The sequence below is a fragment of the Barbus barbus genome (genome assembly GCF_936440315.1).
Source record: "Barbus barbus genome assembly, chromosome: 16".
NCBI lineage: Eukaryota > Metazoa > Chordata > Actinopteri > Cypriniformes > Cyprinidae > Barbus > Barbus barbus.
Genome location: NC_136744.1, coordinates 21,432,754 through 21,456,310, shown reverse-complemented (window position 1 = coordinate 21,456,310; position 23,557 = coordinate 21,432,754). Strand labels below are relative to the sequence as shown.

The 23,557-nt window shown below is 36.3% G+C and overlaps 2 protein-coding genes across 5 annotated transcripts in view; one reads left to right on the top strand and one right to left on the bottom strand.

The window, feature by feature from the left end:
• LOC306882082 (ADP-ribose glycohydrolase MACROD1-like) overlaps positions 1-23,557 on the bottom strand; it is a 576,444-nt gene that overhangs the window by 239,304 nt on the left and 313,583 nt on the right. The window lies entirely within an intron of this gene.
• On the top strand, positions 13,526-17,126 carry LOC306882088 (uncharacterized protein). Of its 3 annotated transcripts, XR_013785212.1 has the most exons (7): positions 13,556-13,884; positions 14,303-14,419; positions 14,586-14,617; positions 14,784-14,831; positions 14,929-14,996; positions 16,264-16,396; positions 16,779-17,126. XR_013785212.1 is itself a non-coding variant. In XM_079436546.1 (6 exons), exons 3-6 carry the CDS (start codon positions 14,718-14,720, stop codon positions 16,800-16,802), a joined length of 339 nt encoding a protein of 112 aa, XP_079292672.1. In that variant the 5' UTR covers positions 13,526-13,884; positions 14,303-14,419; positions 14,586-14,717; the 3' UTR covers positions 16,803-17,126. The 3 variants fall into 3 exon arrangements, 2 of the variants coding, with proteins under 2 accessions (XP_079292672.1, XP_079292671.1); XM_079436546.1 differs by having other exon boundaries at positions 13,526-13,884; positions 14,586-14,831; XM_079436545.1 differs by lacking the exons at positions 13,556-13,884; positions 14,303-14,419 and having other exon boundaries at positions 14,572-14,831.

Here is a 23,557-nt window from a genome sequence, read left to right as displayed (position 1 = left end):
AAACCGAGAAGGCTTTGCAATAACACATTAATTTCACACTTGCATTCAGACACAACAAAAGCATGTTCTTCCCTCATTTCCAGGTTTTCCCTTGACCGGGGAAGCCCTGCAACCCCTTTCTATGTCCTTTTACCTGTTCTAGCTTCCACTCAACCAAAAAGGCTGATGCCCCAAACAGATGCCAGCTAATGTGTTTGTCTGAGACAGGGGCCTCATTCGCCACAGCAGATGGAGAGAGAGCAGCAGAGTTATCTTCTCTAGTCGCTAAAGGCAGCAAACCTCTCTAATGGGGAAAATAAGGTTGTTTAATTGAAGTTTATTTTGCAGTGTGACTGGTTTTATTGAGTACCATTTTTCTTGTTAATGAGCCTGTAATGTGAATGCTGATATCGTAAAGAGTGGCCTCGCAGAGGTAAAGTTTCTGCCTTTAAAAGCCTCCGGACAGCAAAACGCTCCATACCTCTGTGTATTTCAGCAAAGGTAATGGACAATTTCGCAAATGTACACATGCAATCTGTACAGGGATGTGACTATTATGATAACCAGTGCTGCGCGCAAACTGATGGGAAACTAATGCCACACATTTCAGAGGCAAGCCGTGGGCACGTCGCTGCCAAGGCATTACTAGAGACTAATGCTTCCCGCTACCGGTCTGGACATGCAGTAAAGTGAATGTCAAACCCCATTTTAATACACATTCCTCAGCTGATGCACACCACCTATTATAAACTAACAACTGCTCCTTTCCTTTTCCCGGCGCTCAACCATCCATGGTGATAAGTGCAGGCAGAGAGAGACGGCTGTGAGCATAACTTTGTTTAAAACTGTCAGACAGATTCTGCATGAAGAATTTGGAAAGCAAAAAAGTCTATACTGTGAAAGAAACCATATTTAGAGAAATGTTTCCTTCGGTTTTGTTGGCTGAAGCACACTCGGTTTGTGATACATCACAGGGGTGTGGAATTTCAAGGTGGAACGCAGCTGGTCACCTTTTGAAACCTTTTAAAAGACTTTCTCCAGAGAGTCTCAACCTGATAATGATTCCATTATGGGATTACAGTGCTATCAACTCTGAAAATGTGGCCTCCATCACAAAGACACTGTATCTGGTTTCATCTCCGACATCCAATAATCAGACTCTGACACAGGCCTCGAACTGTCAGTATCCATCAGATCTAAAGCTGCGGAATTATAGTTATCTATGTCTTAATAAAAACTGCTAGACACACACAGAACAATGCTAATATTATGCCAAAGTCTCACTACATAGAAACAGATCTACAAAACTGCTTATTTCGTTCATTCTACCACAAAATGTATTTTCCTCGTCTATCCTTTAACACATCAGATGCAAAAGTCACTGGTCAGATATGTTTATAATAAATATTGACAAATCTAACTGACTTTAATGAATTCACTGAGACTACAGGATGGTTTCAGTCTCATTTTCAGCTTCATTTCCTGAATTGTCATCACAGTCGGACAAACTAAATTCACAACGTTGACAAAACAATCATATTTTGACCTATATTAAATGCTATAGCCATGTCAATGTTTTGATGTTACTAGCTGCTACCTAATATGAGGAAACCTATTAGTTTGGTTTTCACATTGTGATATATACTTATTTCTCTTGATCACAGATGGAAGTGTTTTTTTCTATACTTAAATACTTATACTTCAAACTTGATTTAATATTATATTAATGATACCTAAGTCTATAGACAAATTTGTTTTACACTGTTTTTGTATTAATTTTATTACTATTTAATAACAATATCAAGCCAAGTGAATATGAATATTAACTTGAAGCATTTTAAATTTAAGTCATTGGTGTCAACCACAATTTGTCAACTTTAAGTAGGTTATACTAAGTAGGCCATTGCTGTGACTACCTGGGGAAAAAGGGAACAAAATATTATATTATAGTAACTGTTGTCAAGCTAAATATGTGAACTGCATAGTATGTCAAATCTGTCAAATTAATTGTTTTGGACAATAATTGTTTAGGATAATGTAGGTAGGTCATACTATCAAGTATAAGTCCTATATCAAATATGGATTCAATTTTGAGGGAAAAAGAGAGAAAAAAGAAATGCACATTTAAACTTCAACAATGAACATGTCAGAAAAAAAGGAATTAGGCTAAGTTTCAAGGCTTTTCATAATGAGGGATTTGTTTCGGTGTGTTATGGTTTTTTGACCTGTGAGATGAGTGTAATAGCTAATGTGCCTGAGCAGAGAGAGGAACACTGTCAATCTCATCAAGCAACACGAGCAGCTTTCGTGACTGAAGCGTGTGACCTGTGCACAGCTGCTGATTGCTTTTGCATTTTATCAGGCACAAACTAAACAGGCCCCTAATTTTCCCTCTTTGCTACTCCATTATCTGTGTTTATTTTTTCTGTGTTCCTGGTCCTTCTTAATGATGCACTAGACATGCATCTTTGACCATTGCAATGCATTTCGATGGCTTTTCAGTATCTTCTATGAGCTCAACTATGAAAAATGCTTAAAGCACACGAACATTGTTTTAAGGGATGTATAGGCTATTATGGTAATGGAGTAGAATTTGTAAAGAATCAATGTACTTTAATGGTACTGAACACTCAAAGACACTAACAGCTTTTGGAACAAGTGCAGCACAAAATGGGAGAATTGTATAATTTCATTGTATAATTCTTGTCAATACTTTTATATGTTGCTTATACTGTTAATGTTGCTTGTAGTAAGTATAAAAAAGCCTCCTGATATTAAAATTAAAGAAAAGAATTAATAAAAATTCTCATTTAGAGGTGCTCTCCTCCTCTGCAAGAAATCTTTCTACAGCCCTGGAATAGCAGTAGCACTTACAGATGTGAGAAATAGCTTCTATCTCTCATTAATCTCTAACCTTGCTATTCACTTCCACACGATTCATAAAAATATGAAGCAAGCAAAAAAATCCTTATTAAGGGATATAACAATAGGCCAAAGAAAAGCCCCCTGAGCCCTGTAAGTCCTGGAGCATGGAGCACGATGGAACATGTATAACAATTATCCAAGTAGACCACAGATTATACTTTCCAAATGAAGCACAAAATAGGTTAAAACAAAATTTATCACAACGGTTATACCATGAAATGTGAACTAAATTCTTTGTGCAGAGATATAATGAAAATGATGAGGGGGGGGGGGGGGGGGGGGGGGGGGGGTATTTTTAGAGCATGAAATAAAAATGTTGTCTGGCTGATTAGTTTCCTCTCTTAAATCTACTTCCTGCCAAAATGTCTCCTCGAAATGTGGACTGATGATTCTGGACAAGCATGATGGGGAATACGGGAGGGAAAGCAGCTGGATTTTTCCATTCCAAAATGTCTGTTATAAGGATGGGTCACCCAAAAAACGTAAAAGGAAAACAAAAAAATAAATAAATAAAAAAATTGAATGTGTAATTCTAACCCTTAATGACTTTCTTTCCTCCTTAGAACACAAAAGAAGAAACTTAGCAGACATTTGGAAGCTCACTTTTCCTTACGATGAAAGTTAATGGTGACCAGTGGTTTCCAATAAAATTATCACTTGAAATCAACGGTAAAATCATCATGTAATGTGTAATTCTAAACTTTAATGACTTCCTTTTTCTTTCTTGGAACACAAAAGGGGAAATTTAACAGATTTGTCAGATGCTCTCATTTCCTTACAATGAAAGTGAATGGTGAACAAAGTCTTCTAATGAAATCATTAGAAATCCCCTTTTAATGTGATAAATCTAATAAATAATATAATATAATAAATCTAAGAAATAATATAATATAATAATCACCTTTTAATGTGTATAAAATACATAAATCTAAGAAAGAACAGAACAGAACAGAACAGAATAGAATAGGCCTTAATTATTTTTGGACCTTGCTGGACCTCATTCTGTGTCAGAGAGTAGCGTGATCTTATTTTCTGTTGCATTGGAGAAGAAAAATCATACAGGTTTCCTACTAAAAAGTGTTAACACGTGGAGTGGCATTTTAACAAGCTTTGTCAAAGATCCAGTAATGTAGAACCGGGCCTATTCCTGAAACTCTCTCTCTCTCCAAGTACACATGGTATATATCCAGAAGACTGCACGAATGCCTCACAAGCAGCACGTTCGGAGGCTGCTTTGTCAACAACCTTGCTGACCTCACAGTCCCTAATGGCTACTCTTCTTCAGGGGCAGTGGGATTCAGCAATGGGCCTTTATCATTCTTCAAGTCTTGCCCACACCTGTTTAATCTAGCTCTGCTCTCCCAGGAGCATCATAACAACCCTCCTCCAGCGGATGCAGCTGACCAGCTAAGCTCTGTGTTTTTCCAATGTTTACCCTTCTCTGGACTTGAACCGCATCGGCATGTAAGAAATGGTGGAAAGAGTGGTGAGAGTAAGCATCTTTGGGGAGATGAAGAGAGCAAGAGTGATGATTTATCTCTTCGGCTGTAGATGTGAACAGAGGAGGGAGCCAAGAAGGTTTCACCAGGGCCCATAAAACGCCTGGAGGGGTAATTTATGGGTCCTGTTGTGGCCGTGTTACCGCAGCGGGCCTGGTGGAGAGGATTCATCTCTATATATGGGACAGTCCTCTCCACGGCAACTCACCCCTTTCCCCATTCTACTTCTTTCCTCCAATCTGTCATCAGAACAGGATCCCTCGACTCCATCACCTGGCAGAACGCTAAACAAAATCAACAGAAAAGTTGAAAGGGGATAAACACTTATGGAAGTCCATAAATTAAACCCGGTGAACACAAACTGAAAAAGAAAAGAAAAAAAGAAAAGAAAAAAATTAAAGGGAGAAATTAAATATACATATAAAATTTGCTGCAGTTGCCATTGATGTGCAAAACCATCTAGAAGTATTGCTATTTCTCATAATTATATTGTATTAATATTATAGTTCATTATTTCGAAAAAACAAAAAGCAAAAAAAACAATACACACATTATTCTGATTTTCAGTCTGGATGTATTTGGAAAATTTGGTGATGTTCTATTTATGTAATTATTATAAGTAGCAATATCAATGTTTATCATTATTATTATGATTATTAACATTATTCTTAAAATGTGCTATAATCCTTGTTGGTCAAACACAAAAACATGTTAGACTAATTTTAATGTTGAATGCTTTTTGATGTTAAATCGCCATAATAAACTGATTCTAATCAGAGGAACATATTACTTTCAGAGATATCAAAAACACATGTAATATTTGCTATTATATTGCAAGTTATACAACTACAAAATGTTTTGAAAACAACTATATAATTTTATTATGACTCACAATTCAACAAGGACACTATATTTTTAGTCCTTGAGGTAATTTGCTCTTTCATGAATTACTGATTATATGTTGAATTTAAGAAGAGAGTTTGATAAGAAGACACACTACTACTGTAATTTTGCCCTCCGACATTTCTGTAGTCATACACATTATTGTCTGGCGTAATGGTTGCATAAAGAAAGTAATTTAGATACACTCATTTTCTTTATGTCACCCTTATTAGCGAAGGTATAATTAATATCAGGCTGAACAAATTAAAGTTTCCATACTTCACATCCAAACCTCCATTAAACCTTAAAATGTCTCTGAGAGATTATGAACAACCCCTGTATCTTCCCCTTTACAGAGTGCTTAACACCGCAAGACTGAAAATTGTGAAATTAACAAGCAAATAACGTACCTAAATGTATTTAGCTGGTACCTTAAATGCCATGCTCACTTTCCATGTAACTAAGAGTAAGACAACAAAACATATTAACATAAGCAATCCATCCTGTTTGGCAAAAGCAATAGTAAGTGCAGTATAATGGCAATAATTCATCAAAGACATAATTCTGGCTTGGAAAAGAGGGCTATACTAAAAGAAGACAGTTCTCATTAACATTACAAAACACTGTGCCATTGGGGGTTGTTCCCTATTCTCAAACGATTCAAATGGTAAACACAATTTTACTGCCAGTAAAAAACATATGAACTAAGCTGCCAATTTTATAGGCTTCATCAAGGCTACAACCACAACTTTAGTACCATTAATACAAGAAAATATGGGCTCATTGGTGAAATAAGACTAACAAGACAACAAATGAAACAGAAGCCAAAGAAGAGAAGAGAGAGAGGGGGAAAAAGTTGAATAAGATGCTAGTGTGAGAGAAACACTATCAAGTGTTGATATTTAAGAGGAAGATGACTGTGGTTAGTGTGAGTGCTTTAAGAGTTTAGTTGTGGCCGACGTGCAGCAGATACTTGGCTATATTGAAGAGAAGTATCTAGTTAACAGTAAAAGACAGTGTGGCGCTCCATGCGAGGATACCACCCTGCGGTAGTGCTTGCATTTTCAGCAAAACAACACAAGAGGCCAGCCAGAAAGATGGGATGGACTGTTTATAGACCCTGAAGACAGAACCACACAGTAACACAGCAGATGGAATGAGTGAATGAGAGATAGATAGATAGATTGAGCAACAGATAAAACAACGGATAGATGGATAGATAAACAATGAAATTGTAAAGGTCCAGCAAACAATACATGCCTGATTCTCAAAATGAATGAAGAGAGACAGATGGACAAACAAGCAACTAAACAAACAATATGTAAATGTGCGAACAACACAAAAATCAGTTATATTTAGGTGCAGACATTCATCATTGTCACCCGGCACCGAACTCCCCAGTATGCCCCAACATGTCCCATTTCTCTCCCATCATCTTTGTCCTGTTGGTTGATAGGCCACGCTTCCTCCGAGTTCATTTATAGCACATTCTGTCACTTTTGAGCTATTTACTTATGGAAATGTCCCCTGGATTAAGCCGCTCTCCAACACATTCCCTGGCTGACAAGTACCCTTCGAAAAATAGGCCCAGGCCTGCCTCATCAGCTTCGAATGGGACGCACTCACGACTTGCAGGAATGGCGATGTGAATAGCTGGATAGGACAGCTGAACTGGTTTGAAGGTGACCTTCTTTCATACTCGCATGACACTCAACTTACTCTTTTAAAAGTGAATTGCTCTGCTCCAATACAAGCAGGCTACCTATGGAGGCATCATAGATGTGCTCTGGACATGAAGGCTCTTCTAAAAGGCAGGCAAGTTATTTATGCTGCCATCTAACAACCTTTCATTCAGCCAAATTATAAAAGGCAGCATCATTTGCTTCACATAGAACACAAACCTAGCTCATTGAAAATAAAGAATCCAAGATAGCAGATAAAGTGAGATAAATGCTGATAAAAAAAAAAATGCACTAATAAATTAAGTGCGTGTATCATAGTTTCAACAAACAAAAATGATTAAAAAGAAACATTCCAAATCAGCATATTAGAATGATTTCTGAATGATCATGTGACACTAAAGACTTGAATGATGACTGAAAATTCTGATTTCTGTCATAAAAACAAAATTACATTTTAAATATATTAAAATGGAAAGCAGTTATAATATTCCACAATATTACCATTTTTACAATATACACAGTATATAAAAATGCATATATGAACATGAATTTGAGCATAGATTGCTTTTGCAAACTAGTAAGCATACTCTCAGCTCTCAGTTTTCTTTTAGAGTTTACTTAAACATATTTGTTTGAATTGAAATTTGCCCAAAAAGTTGAAATGGCTACACAGAAGGTCAGGCTCCTGTTTAGAAGCGACATTGTGTACAGAAGCAGAAACCTAATTTGGACTCCCTCCTCTATAATGTAATCTATCGGAAACATGGGGAAGCACTTATTTTACCGTTGTGTGTTTGGGATGGGAACGGGTATAATGCCTTCTCCAAACACAGAAATAGAGGAAATGGGATGGCGCTTTAGAAAGCAGGTTTTACCCCAGCCAGGCTGAGACCACCAGTCGCCTGTGTGTTTACAGAGACGGTTCTCTAAAAGCTATCCGCCCCGTGTCTAATATAATTCTCTTCATGCATTCGTGTACAAGCACAGACTGCCAAAAAGAATATGTGAAGGTAAACCCAGATCTAAAGAATGAAGAGACACTGACATTAGACTTTGCATAAGGTAAAAACAACATTTTGCAGCATGGCTGTTTATAATTCTAAGGCTTTTTATTTTTCCATTAAAAGTAACCAATCAAGTGAGAGACCATTACTGAGAGGATGAGGATGAGAATTGTTAAAAAGTTGCCTCTGCCTAGTCATTCTGGGGGGGGGAAATCTGAGGAATTGCACATGATATGAAAGCTAAAAGACATAAGTGCAGTTATTTTGTGTGGGAGGTTTTTGTACTTGCACCAGAAAACCTGCTTTCGTGTTGCATTACTCAAATGAAGATGAATGAAAACAGTAAATTATTTTGATAATTCGTAAATTGAGGCCAGCAGCTGGTAATTTTATCTCTTCTCTCTCTCTCTCTCACTTACTGACATGATTAGCTAAACACACTCTCGTCCTTTCCAAAGGTAATAAACTGAAAATAGTGAAAATATGTACACATGGCAGAGTGTTCTGAAACGTGCAAAAGGAGGAAGATGGAGACAAGAAAACTGGAAAAGGAAAAGAATGAAGGAAAGGGAGAGTGGAATTAGTGAAAAACAGAGCAACGGGCCCACAGGGTTTTTGGATTGGCACCAAAATGTCTTTAGTAGTATGATTGACGTAGCAGGCAGCCATTTCCTCAGGGGCCGGGAGGCCCTCCTCTGTTTGTAATGAAATGTTTAGCGGCGGTCTCTGTTTATATGTGCGACGCAACTGGATCAGCAAATCCTCTTGTCAATCAAAGCCCAATGACTCAAAAAAAAAAAAAAAAAAAAGATTAATTACACATTTTGTAGAGTGCTAAAGTCTACTAGTGAAACTGCTAACATTCAGATTTTTTTTAAATGCATATACAATTTTATATTTATTTTTATTGATCTTATTCACTGCATATTAACATCAGCATAACCAACTGAGTGAGAAGTTAAATTCAAATAAATGTATAAACATTATAAAAAGTTTAAATTAACTGTAGATATTTGCACAGAATTCTTCTATGATATTAGCAGTGGTTACACTGCTCATGAAATATTTAGTGGTGGTCTTTTATTTTTCCTGGAATTGTATCATTTTATTATTCACCGCATATTAACTTAGCACAACCAACTGAATGAGAAAGTGCAATAAATAAATGGGTGACTTTTAATCTTATTTATTGTTTAATTTAATTTTATTGTTTAATTTTAATTTAATTTTATTTATTTCTTAAATTATAAGTTTATTTATAATTTTTCATTGACAATTATCACCATACAAATAAGAAGTTGAATTAAAAAAGTCAAATGCATCTCTCAGTTTAAAACTCAGATTAAATATTACTTGTTTAGATCTACTTTTCCTGTATATTTTTGCCCTTTGCTTTTAGTATGATTTATTGATTGTGTTTTGTAATAATTGTTTTGTATTTCTTTGTATTTTATTGATTTTGTTGTAGGGTGTTCTTGAGTGCCTCAAAGGTGCAAAGAAGCAAACAAACACATAATTAAATAAATAAACAACCTCAACAACAACAATAATAATAATAAACTATCTGCTTATTTCTAAGTTTAAATTATTTCGTTGTGGACTTTTACACTGTATTTTTCTATGATATTAGCAGGGGTCACATTTTCTACTGCTAATAAAAGAAATACTCTATCGTCATGTGCAAATGAACTGTTGTGGTGCAGAGTAGACTGCCTAATGGAGTGTTTACTGTGTCAATACATGCAGTTTGGAGTGTCATACTGCAGTTTATGCACCTTGTTTGCCTTTGTGCATTGCGTCAGATCATCTCTCCAATGTGAGGCTCTTAGGAGAGCCATCATCAATAATTCTGAGTATCATAAGCATGACTATAATTACAGAACAAGAGGCAGCAAAGAGAGACAAAGGAGGGAGAAAAAAGAGGTTCATGAAATGGCGCACCATGCGTCTGACACAACGAGACGAAGAATGAGCAGGACTGCTGAGCAGAGTTCACCGAGCTCCGTGCTGAATTTACCAACAGCAGAAGGAGGCTGTCAAATCAGGTTAGCGCTGAATGTCTCTGCTTCACGCAGGCCCCTGAGAGACTGCGGCCGGGCCGAGCCCACGCACACTACACTGCCGATGGAACAGCAATGAGACCCGAGCCCTGGGGCCAACCACCCACCACCCTGCCATCAAAGACCAACTGTCAGCTTCAAAAACCATCAGCGCAGGAGATGTAGGCTAAATAGATCAGAGGCAGGAATAGTAGAAAGACTGCTGATGATACAAATAAACTCAGATAGTGTAATGAGTTACTAGCATTAAACTGTAAAGGAAACTAGAAAAGGGAACCTGAAAGGTCAAAAGCAAGTTATGTTGAATTAAAAGCACACTCATGACACTCCTGCTGATGGCACAATTTAGGCCTCTATCAAGACTGTTTTCAAAATATGCTAAGCTTTCTTTACCTAATTAAGAACGTAACAGAATATTCACATGAATTGCACAACCTCATCAATTTGGGTTTAAATAGAGTAAAGGTAAAATGTCTTATTTTATCCACAGATGAACAAAAGTCACAGGTTTGGAGTGACATTTAGGTGAGTAAATGATCACACATTTTTTAAGTTTGGATGAACTCTCTCTTTAAGCTCTGTATTAAATATACACAACACACAGTTTGTACTGGATTTGAACACCTAATATACACCTAATAATTTTAACTCCTTAACAACTGTTTTTTGACACCTATATTTATCTTTCATCCAAATAACAGTAAACATTATGTTTCGCATAAAGGTGTCAATGTTATAAATTACAAATTAGAATAAAATAAAAAACTGGTTATATTTTGTAATGTCTAACAAAAACAAAAAATATTCACCATACCTTTAAAATAATATATAAGCCACAAAAATCCAAATAAGCAAAATGTGTGTGTTTAATTTCTAACATGAATATAAAGCTATAACTAATACTAAAACTATATAACTAAAATTCATAAAGGAATAGTTCACCCAAAAATGAAAATTATGTCATTAATTACACACCCTCATGCTGTTCCAAACCCGTGCAACCTTCATTCATCTTCAGAGCACAAATGAAGACATTTCTGATGAAATCCGAGAGCTTTCTGACCCTTCATAGACCGCAAAGCAACTGACACGCTCAAAGCCCAAAAAGGTATAAAGACATTGTTAAAACAGTGTATGTGACGTCAGTGGTTCAGGCTTAATTTTATGAAGCTATGAGAATACTTTGTGTGCGCAAAGAAAACAAAAATAAGACTTCATTCAACAATTTTCACCACCATTCATGAGAGTACCACAAAACCATTTTTTGTTTTCTTTAAGGCACAAAAAGTATTCTCATAGCTTCATAACATTAATGTTGAACCGCTGATGTCACATGGTCTATTTTAACGATGTCCTTACTACCTTTTTGGGCCTTTGAACATGGTAGCTCCCTTTCTGTATATGGAGGGTCAGAAAGCTCTCGGATTTCATCAAAAATATCTTAATTTGTGTTCTGAAGATGAACGAAGGTTGCACGGGTTTGGATCAACATGAGGGCTAGACAGAATTTTATTTTTTGGGTGAACTATCCCTTTAATAAATTTGAGTCTTAACCACATTTGTACACAAGCAACAACGCATTACATTGGTTAATTGGTTTTCCAAATCTTTAACAACTTTGTCAGATAACATACTTAAATTTCATGCAAAACTTTTAAATTTAAAGAGTATTTCAAGATATCTTCTCTTACGTATACCAAGTACTGTCATATGACAAGCACTACTATTTTCATCAAATTATCAAAACCAGTCCGTCTGAACTCTGAACCACCTATAGGCATTTAACACAGATCAACAACACTGAAGGGCAAAGCTCCATCCTGGCACTCTTCCCCTCTGTGAGCTGCCACTAAATAAACTCAATGCTAATAAAAGGTGAAAAGCCATAGCCCTTAATACTAATAATGTGTTTTGATGAGCTTAAAAAGGAAGAGCGAATAAATAAACTAATGAATAAAAGAATTAATTAAATGAATGGCTATATAAAACTACTTTTATTCATTTTAAACTTTCAGGCATGGTTTAATTCAAGGTCAGGCCTGTAAACAGCCTCTCTGCTGAGGCAATATGAAATCCACCTATTGTGTTTGTGTGTGTTAACTGAAGGACTGGGATCAGGATTTAAGCTCTTGCGCTGCAGGAGATATTTCCAGTCTAAACAAGTTTGGAGTGATGCAACTGCAAGACATAACGTGAAGAAAGTGGCAAGGTTGTTTGTTTGCATCCAAAAGCTTTACAGAGTAAGCAAGTAATGGGGAGGTTTCAGTTACTTTTATCTGAGTTCGACGGGGATGGCATGAGCACAGCTGAGGGTTATCATGAAAACCATCACATTAAATCTGTCAAGAGCCTAAAGAAACCTCAAGAAAAACAACACCCAGTCACCACTAACTACAGGCATGGGTGACCAAATGAGGAGTCTGGCAAAGTGTGGCAGACTAATTGCATTTCTTTACAGATTTATAAACATATGCAATTGTGTTTGTCATTTTTCAGCGCTGCAGTGTTTTTATAGTTATTTCCTTATGACAACTATAACATCAGCAATAATATTTGATTACATTATAACAGATGTTTTAGCTCAGGATAGAAATAAAGGCCAAAAAATCAGATATGTCAAAATATAAACATTATTTACATTTTGACATATCAGATTTTTTTGGTCATATTCATTGCTATGGCTATCACTATGTGAAATATGTTAATTTCACATTCATGCTATTTCTTACTTGCTATTAGATTACTTATATATATGTAAATAAATGAATATTAACACAAAATAAGGCTTACACTACTTCCCAGTCAAACTTATCAAATTATTATAAATAAATACATTTTAACTATTAATATTTTTCTTTGTAACAGCACGAAATTGGATCTGGATTGAACTCTTCCATGGGTCGTATTCAACCCGCAGGTCATGTTTTTGATATTGCTGGTATACAGAAACGAGGAAAGGGAAAAGAAAGAAAACGAGCTATATTGTGTGTTATATTAGTTTGCTTCACAGCCCAAGGAAAAGGCCTCATGGCAGACACAATGGAAGAACACAGTGTTCTGGGTCATCTGAAATTGTGTTCACAGCTTTATAGCTTTTGACTGTATCTCCAGCTTCTGAACATCACTTCAGAAACGTCTTTGAGTAATCGATACTAAAGCCCCTCCAGACCAAATTCTGGCCCTGGATCAGTGAAAGGGATTGGAGAGGATCGCTTTGTTCGGGTCTATGTGCTCAGGACGTTCTGGTCTTGAGGACCAGGATAAAAAAAATCTGCCTGAACTTTATTTCTCATGACAGATAAAGGCAAACAGAGATATTAACAACACACTGTAAAACTTTACTGTAAATTTACAGGCATTTTCTAACAGTATTATACTGTATTTTTATAAAACAGTAGCATTCTGTATATTTTACAGAATGTCTGTAAATATACAGAAGTTTTCTGTTTTCAGCCCGCTAAATTTGTAATACAGTACCATACTGTAAACGCATTGCATTGTGGGATATATTTATTTCGCGCTCAATTCAAATGTGATGTGATCTCCAAAGAAGAAGAAATGTGAACAGTGTATTACAGGCAAACTAGATTCGTCAGCGGGAATTAATTGAACAAAATAATTATTCGCGTTATTAAGATAAGCCAGTGGTTTGTGAATCTGTGCGTAGATAAGCTTTGTGAGCTTCGTTTCGCGTTTCAAGCGTTAGTGCCTGTGACGCAGCAAACAATGGACGACGCTGCCTGAGCAGACGCGGAGATAATTTGTCATCTGAATCATCTAACCTGTGCCTGAGATGATGCTAATCGACTGGAGCATGAGAAGATGGATTAATGTTCGACTAAGTATCGATACGGTAAGCTTGTCTTTTTTTCATTCACATTTCTACATTGTTTCCACGCATGGTTTGATTTTGGGAACGTTAAACTTAACTTAAATCCCGAGTTAGCAATTCACTTGGGTAAAATTGGTTTTATATTCGCACATTCACAACATTCACATATTTCCGCGTTCAATAACTTTCTAATTATTTGTGCAATAAAGTTATTTTTGCGGACTAAGCCAGAGCGCGCACACACACGTCACACACCGGATGCGTGCGCGCACTCAGATCACTTGGACATGGTTGTGTACAAGAGGTAAAAAACTGTATAAATACTGTTCATTTTCTCACACAAACCGCTCGTTTCGTGTCTTAGGCCATCAATGTGTAGTTACGATGGGGAATTGTTTAATTTGGATTTCTCTGTGCATGTTCTTTTTCCCTCTTATAGAGACAGTGACCTATACCTGCCATTATATGACTGACAAGCTAGAACGATTTGACCTAAACATATCAAAATTGGATCTACTGAAGAAAAAAAGACACCTACATCTTGGATGCCCTTGGGGTAAGCTGATAGATACCAAATTTTAATTTCAAAGTGAACTATCCCTTTTAAGATGTTTATGCACACCGTCCTTTAATCCAACAATCAAAAACAACTTAAATAGCAAATAAGACACACATTCACATGACCTGCTTCTGATTATTATTTTTTTATTATTATTTTTCAGGCTGAACAATCTGATGAAGATCCGGTGCTAATGTAAGTGCTTCCCATTTGTAGTCCATGTTAAAAAATGTCAGTTCTATGATCGTGCTTTTTAATGTGTTATAATTTTGCCAGCACATGAAAATCCATAGTCATGTTCCTAATGCTTATTTCAAAAGTAGTATTCCTGATTGCTTCCATGTCTTCCATGGTCCTACAGCTGCTCCCACACTTGCAGAAATTAGATGGTCTTACCCTTCAAGCAGATGTAAGTAGAGATTACTTAAAGCATGTTGCAAATAAATGTGATTTGTTATGTCTTGGCTCTGTTAGTGATGGTTGTGCTGTCTTAAAAATTGTTTCAGGTATTCACCACTCAATCTGATGTCCAGCAGTGTCTACATTTGCCAGAGAACACAACCTATAATTCTTGGTAAGTAAACAGTAAAGGTTTAGTACACCCTAAAATGAACATTAAGTCATCATTAACGCTATGGAAGCATATGGGTAGCAAAATTCAGTTTGAAATAATTTCAAATTCAGTTAGTAATATGCAAAATGGCAATGCATTTCTGTATTTTAATTGACATTTTACCCTAAATATGTGCAAAGTTTAGTGCAAAATGAAAATGGAAATTCAGTTATATAATTTACATATGATATTTTCTACAATTGTGCATCCTGTCGCCAAGCCCAGCCTTGATGTAGCCTAAAGATTGACAGGTCGGGGGTGTGTTGCATTTTCAAATACATTTCGAATGCATTTTCAAATCCACATTGACTTTATATTCATCATGGGGTATTAAATGAAAATGCAATTGAAACGTCTTATATATATATATATAAGTGTCAATGCATTTAAGAAAAATAAAATATATTTTAAATTACAATTTTTCTACCTTTTTACTGCACCTTTGGATCAGAATGCATTCTGAAATTACAATTATCATGTGGTATTATGATGTAAAAACAGTTTTTGCTTGGACATGTTAAACATCTAATCAATTTGGGTAATACATTTTAATTTCCATTTTGCAACTTATAAAGCATTAAAATATGTTTTTAATTTGTGTATTAAAACTAGTGTAGGAAATGGCAAATGTAAATTTTATAATTTAAATAAAATTTGTGATATACAATAAAATACATATGTGCACTAAATATTGCACATATGTATAAGAAAATGTAAATTGAAATATCACCATTTTACGTATTGCATTTCAATTGAATTTTGCTACCCATATGCTTCCATGCACCCTGGTGTTGTTCTAATGCCCTATGACCTTCTTTGTTTTTTGGACCACTAAAGGAGAATAATACAAATTTAAAAAAAAAAAGCCTGCTCACGCTTGTCCATATAATGGCAGTGATAGTGACCAGCATCAAGATACAATAGTATCACAGAATGTTCACATGCAACATGTCATGTATTCCAAGTGTTCTGAGGGAATGCAATATTGTTTAATGAAAATCCTGACACTGACATTGGTCTATTGTGCTCGACTGTGCATTCATGAGATACTATTATTATGCAGTTCACAGCTATAGTTGTGAACCCTGTAAATGGGATTTCCCTGCACATATTTCAGATTTAGTTTAATAGTTATGTTGAGTTGAACTATGTATAGACAACTAAACAGAACTGCAATGGAACCCACAATAGTTTATTTGAAGTATTTTCTTTCTTTTTTTATTTTCAGGTCAATCTCTAAGCAACCAGCGGTAAATGTTGAGCAGCCCAACTTTGTCTCTGGCCTTGCAGTGCTGTTTGTATTATTGTATGATTTCAACCTCCAGTATCAGGAAGAGGTGGCATGCACCCTTGCGACTGAGGTTAGCATATTTGCCATTGATATATATATGATAGAGTGAATTGTCACTAACTTGTTTTGACAGTATTTGTAAAGTACTTAAGTATATTTTAACAAATATTTTATACAGTTGATTAAAGAGCTGAATGACATATTGCATATTTAACATTATAATGTAGTCATGTAATCACATCGTAAGTGTTGCAATTCTCTGTGCAGTCTCACAGAACTCACTTCTGTGAGATGCTGTGTGTGTATGTGTATATATATATATATATATATATATATATATATATATATATATATATATATATATATATATATATATATATATATATATATATATATATATATATAATATGACATATACATAATGTTCACTTTTTTTCTTTTCTGTCTTTTAGATGCTTTCTCAACATCAACCCTGAATGTGCATCAAAAACCAAGAAAGGAAAAGTGACTTACAAGAAGACTGGACATGTTGTGTAAAAAAAGAACAGTACTGTAAACCCACAGGTTTCCTCTCTTCTGAAAGACTTTTTAAAAATATATTTCTGAAAAACCTTTCCATTCTTTAAAAGTAAATAAGATTACTGTATTTTGAATTACTTGCTAATTGTTAATTGCATTTTACATGTTATATTTAAAAGAAAAAGGAAAAAAAAAAACTACAGCTGGCATTTCAGCCAGTAAATTCATATAAGGCAATTGCCTGGTCTTTTCTTCAAAATAAATAAAATGTTTTAAAACTCAGAAAATATTATTCTCTATTTTTTTGTGAATACTGTTATGAAAAAGTATATTTTTAATTTTGTAAATCCAAGAGTACTGAAATAAAAGCAGGATTTACAGTATTCCCTGTAAAGAGCACAGTGTAATACTGTAAAAAAAAGTTATATAACAGTATAATACTGTATTTCGTAAATACAGTACAGAACTGTAAATGTTGTGTACAGTAGTAGTACTGTAAAAATACAGTATGTGGCTGGCAACCCAGCTGCCAGTATTATACTGTAAATTTACAACGAAAAGTTTTACAGTGCACTATTTCATTATAGTAGATGTTTTAGTTCAGGACAGAAATATATGCCTGTGGATGGTGCTTTCAAAATAATGTAAACAAATTATGATTATTATTAATAAAAATCGGCATAGTAATTGTGACAATTCAAATTACCTCAATCTGCATACTGATTACATGCTGTCATAAATATTAAAGCGAAAAACACCTAATCCCAAATGAAAATCAAGCATGTCTCTCATTTCTGTTTGTTATGAAAATGGATTTGACAAAAGGTGCTTTGGATCTGGCGTTGTAATCCACGCTGCTGTGAGCTGTTTCATAAACAACCGCAACTAATGCATACAGCGAACGGCTTTCGCGGAAATGATAAAAAGGCAAACTCAAATGAAATAAATTAAACAAATAAATAAATAAGTCCCAATCAGTGGAAAGCTTATGAGCAGAGGAGAATGAATAAAGGCATGGGGCTCACAGTAAGCGGGTGCTTTCACATGGACAAATTTACATTTATAAAGGGATTCTCAACTGGAGCGCACACGCATTGAGGTGCTTGCAAGCTATTTGCTTCCGTCTGATTAATAAAATGAAGAATAAGTCTATTTTACAGCTTCTTTAACAAGCTCCACATCTAAAGCGGAATGAAAGAGAAATGAAAACCTATTACAGATGCATAAAGCAAAACTATAATCAGACTAAATATGATTCATAGTATTGGGAATGGATACTTCATAAGTCGGGGAGAAAAAAATAATAATTTGTGGAATGAACCACCCTCATAATTCAACATAAGCGTGGTACTTATTGAAAGTAAAAACAATTGCGCATAATCAATTGAAATAAGATGAGATTTTTGTTTATGGAAAGTAATGCTGAATAAATACTATGATGAAATTAACATTTATTTTTTTAATGATATCATGAACAAGCAAAAATAAGAAAAAAAATCAATAGTTGGCAGATTGTATAAACTAATTTCACTCAGAAATTGCTAGCAAATTTCACAAATAGTTACAAAAAAGGCAAGTAACAAGGAATTAAATGTGAAATTTTGAAGTAGAAAGACTGAACGAACGAAAGAACGAACTAAAGGACGGACGGACGGACGGACGGACGGACGGACGAAAGAAAGAAAGAAAGAAAGAAAGAAAGAAAGAAAGAAAGAAAGAAAGAAAGAAAGAAAGAAGCATGAGGGGGGCACCTTTTGAATTCCTGCCTCATGACCATGAGGGAAAAAAATTGTTAAACAACTTTGTAATAAAATTTAGCATAAATAATTACTTAAATGAAAGTAATAAATAAATTAAAATATACAGCATTGTGACTGAACTTAACAGTCAAAAAAGCCCAAAGGAACAAATCACTGATTCAAAAACCTGAGTGGAACGTGGTCACGTTTGAATAATCTATGTGAAGCTGTCCTGAGGGAAGACAGATAGCAAAATCATAATAAAAACAAAGAATCAAAACAAAACAAAGCTGGGCTTGTTTCATCAGAAAAGGGGGGGAAGCGAAAGATTAAAGGCATCACCTATAGCATGTGGCTTGCATAAGAATAACACTGGGAACCAGATGAAAAGACAAGCCCCACCAGGGAAAAAATAAAATATCCCTGGGATTCCAAACTTCCCACAAAATATCCCTAATTAGTGACAAGCCTGCATCCCAGGAGCCTACAGGGATATTTGCGTTTGATTATTTTGGCATGATATGACAACAAATGGCGATGGAAGGGAGGACTGGGAGGTTAGGAAAGGAGAGACAGGAAAGGCCGAGTTGAAAACGAGGCCGTCGGGGAGCAGCGCAGAGCAGCTTTAGGCTCTCTTCGGAAAGTCGTTCTCTCTCTCCTTCAGATTTACACCCCGCAGAGAAGCACAAGGCCAGAGCAGTCGAACACCTATCTGTGCGGCAGATAAACATGCCATGACTGATTTAGCAGCTTGACTGGATCCATCACACCTCTTTCTCTTCCCTTGACTCTAATATTCCCCACAGTCACGAGCAGCAAAACAGATGATATATTTCTCTCCTCTCAGAGGCTCAGAGTGATTTAAGATCATTAAACACTTCCCTCCCTATTCTTCTGTTTTTCCTGGTCCTATTCCGCCGTAGCTAGTTGTCGTAAAGTGGCGCTGGATCCAAGCGCAGAGGCCCGGTGTGCTGAGATGAAGAATATGGCAATCATTTTTCCTGATTAAAACTCTAATGGATTTTGCTCAGTGGAGTCTGGGTGTGGGCTGTTAATGCATTGCAGGTGTGATAAGGGAATCACAAAAGCTCTGCTGTATCATTGAGAGCTAAACTGGATACATTTACATTCATTCATTTGGCATAAGCTTCTATCAAATGTGACTTTATGAAGTATATTCCCTGGGAATGCACTGACGACCTTGGCGTTGCTGAAATTCTGAAATAATATCTCTGATATTGTTCTACTTATTTAAATGGTTGCATTTTAACTTTAAAAGAAAATGTAGTCATGTTTTTGGCTTCTTTTACAGGGTGACTCAATGGTGATGTTAGATTTTATATTGACACCAACTGGCATGGATGACGAATTAGACTAAAATGCAGTTATTGATGCTGTATTTGTAAGAATTTTTGTCGTTCATGATTAATGGTTCAGCAGCTGAAAATGTCTGATAATAGAGGGGCTATCATATGTAGGTAACACACATACAGCACAGCTCCTATTTACATCAATGGACAACCAATTTTTTGTTTCAATAACATTTCAAAATGCAAAATGTAATAAATTGTGCTGCTTTAGCTCAAATCATGTCAAAGACTACATTACATCAGGGACGCAACTCATTCAAAACAGCAGTTGGCTCTTTTAACTGAAAGGTGGGACTTCCAATCCATTGAAAATTTCCTGATTATTTACTCACCCCGAGGCCAAGTTGTGACTTTCTTCAGTAGAAGAGAAATAAGGGTCACCTATCAGATAAGGGTTTCTTCTAGAGAAATAATCAGTCACTTTTCAGAAAAAAAGAAATGGCATTTTCAGAATATACTTATATGATGGTTTTGCTAGAAAAAAAACCCTTATTTGTCGGCTGGGGTCATGTGTAAATGTGGATTTTGGGAGGTAAACATTTTTTCTATGTTGAGCTTGCATTAGTTGGAGAATAATTTATCTTCAATTGAATAAAGAAAGTCATTTACATCTTGGATGGCCTTGGGGTGAGCAAATCAGGAAATTTATGTTTTTAAGTCAAGTTTCTTTAAGTTATTAACAAGTTATGCAATGGTGATATATACTGCTATAGTGGATGTGTTTGTTAAAAAAACAACCAAAAAGCACATTGTCTTGAGCCTAGGTCACTGTACTTAACATTTGTGGCAGTCACGCTCGTGACACCAAAGACAAAGCTCTCAATGCGGTAAACCACTAGGCCATGACAGTCCATTGGAGACGTTGTGTTTTTTTCCCAGGGACTGGCTGCCAAACAGTCAGTGTGCTCTGGCCCAGTGCCGCACATAGGAAAAACTCTAAAACGCCACTTTCTTTGCTCATCCCATCTGCTGGTTTTGGCTCTGGCATCACAAGCAGCCAAACAGATCTAAAGTCAGCCTCAGCAAACAAGACGGTAAGCCTGCCAACCCTGTTCCTCACATCAGCGTTCTTACATCGGCCACTGTTTCTTACCCTACAGAAAAAAAGACTTTAGAAGAAGGACTCTATACTGCATGTTATTCTCATGACACGTTCATATACGACTCTGGAGAACACAACACTCTTTTGAAAAGATAGATATATTCCTGAGAATATAGACAAAAAATGCTTTCCATTGTCAATACCTGTATGTGAGTTGAACCAGAAATCATGTTTAAACTGCAAAACTATAACAACAAAATATAAACAACTTATGCAAACACACAACATTTAGCATACATATAATTAGTACTTTTAATTAGCAAGGTTGCATTAAATTGATCAAATCTGACAGTAAATGTATTAAAAATTCACTTTTCTCATTATAGTAATAAATTATATTTGAAAATATATACAAATGTATTTTAAAATGTAATCATATTTCACAATATTACTCTTTTACAGTATTTTTGACCAAATAAATGCAACCTTGGTGAGTGAAAGAGACTCCTTTCATAAATATCTTACCAAACACCAAACTTTTTGAACACTTGTGTAACCACACATACAAACACAAACATATATACAATGTGCTAATGCTTTGATAGCTGCAATAATAATGAAAACTCCAAGTCTTTGTTGCTAATTAACTACAAAGACGGTCACAAAGTTGAATACAGTGTCTCAGCAACATTATGCTCTGAAGAAGTCATCACTTTCCTCAACAGTGCAAATCAAACAAAGCTGCATTAATGAATCTAAAGGGGGCAAATTTCTCAGTATCGTGGATTCACTTTTCATGTCTATAACAATACCATACTGTGACAATCTGCAGCGCTATTGTATCTCATTCAGAGACACAGGGGCCTGAAGAACCTCGCAGATATTCATTAGATGCTCTGCCCCGAGACACAAAGATATCTAATTATTCACTGTCAACAGCGGACCCCCCGGGCTCCCCACTACATTGCCGTATCGAGCAGTCAAAGTCAAATGAACACAAACAATGAAATTAAAGAGCTGGTCATGAGACAAATGATTGTTTTTAGTCATCCGCATGCACAACACTCGTGAACAATGAGAGCGGGGCGTAACAAGCTAATTTAATTAGCCAATGCCAGTGAGGCGGAATTGCTCGGAGGGAATAAGTACAAATTTGGGCTGCCAAGAGGCTCTATTTGCTCAGTTTGAACTTGGCAAAAGTTCTATATTGATTTTAATAAACCGAAGGAAAAAAACAGGCCAACATGATTACCGAATGACTGACAAATCGCAAGAGTTACGTAGAGCCGTGCCAGCAACTAAGTGGTAAACAAACAGACTAGAAAAAATAAATAATAAATTAACCAAATAGCCAAGCATCACCACAAACTCAAATGCGCTGGCACAGGAAACACTGTCTTGTTGTTCTAATCCGTCGCAGATGACACGTTTTCGCTACCGCAAGGGGCCTCTCATGAAAACACAGATGAGTTTTAGTAGCACATGTCCCAAACCACAGCAGGCGGCGGGAAGCCATCGAACGCATGCGGCAATCGGATCAGATCGAATCAGATCAGACACGGGCAGAAGCAATATAGGTGTGACTTACCTTTGAGATGATGTTCAATCAAGTGAAGTAGATCCGTCAGGCCCAGGCAGGCAGAACATGAGGGAGAACAAAATGAGAAGAAAATCTGGTTAGCAAAACTGAAGACAGAAATGACAAGTTTGTTTTCATCGTGCTGTTGACATGACATTTCTCTCCATTTTTTGAAACCACAGAGCAGCAGCGGCAAAAAACTAACATGCGCAAATTGACAGTTGAGATATTTGCGTTAGTGAGGGGGATTTTTCTACTTAAACATTTGGATGTTCATCATTATAACTCGAGTAGATCCATTTCAACAGTAGGCTGAGTGCCCGGGGCCCCTCTGAAGTAATATCTACACCGAGACGGAAAAAAAAACAAGCAAACCATTTGACCAAAGTGATATTTTGGCAACCAATTTCGATTGCGCACTCCTCTGGTCATATGTTACCTGCCACAGCTGTGCTATAGCATGTCTTTAATGTTTACTCTGATTTATTGAGCTGTATTAGTGTTTTGACATTTTGACTAGCTCGGCTCACAGATACTAGTTCAAACAGTTACAGACCATCAACAGCACTGGAGTGGAAGCTTAATCACGCGATACTCAGCCACTGACAGCCTGAGAGTTGCCATAGCAGCTGGCTCGCACTGCGACGGTGCCGGAACGGACCGAGGGATGTCGAGGGGTGATTGGAGGGATATTAGAGAGAGAGAGGGAGAGATGAGTCAAAAACCCAGCGGATGAGTTTGTAGACCATCAACATTCCTGCCACATTTTTCTACATCCCTGACAATTGACAACAGATGCCGCAGGCAGCAAAAACGCAATCCCAAAATTGGGAGCCCATCTGACTGAGTGCAAGGTCTGGCTGTCGCTACACAGTCCATAAAGAGCCAGCCAGATAAGCATTTAACAGGACGCAGATGGAGGAATAATATGCAGTTTTGCTCTTAATTTCCAACCGTTTCCTGCTGCTTTTTCGGTCTGGCA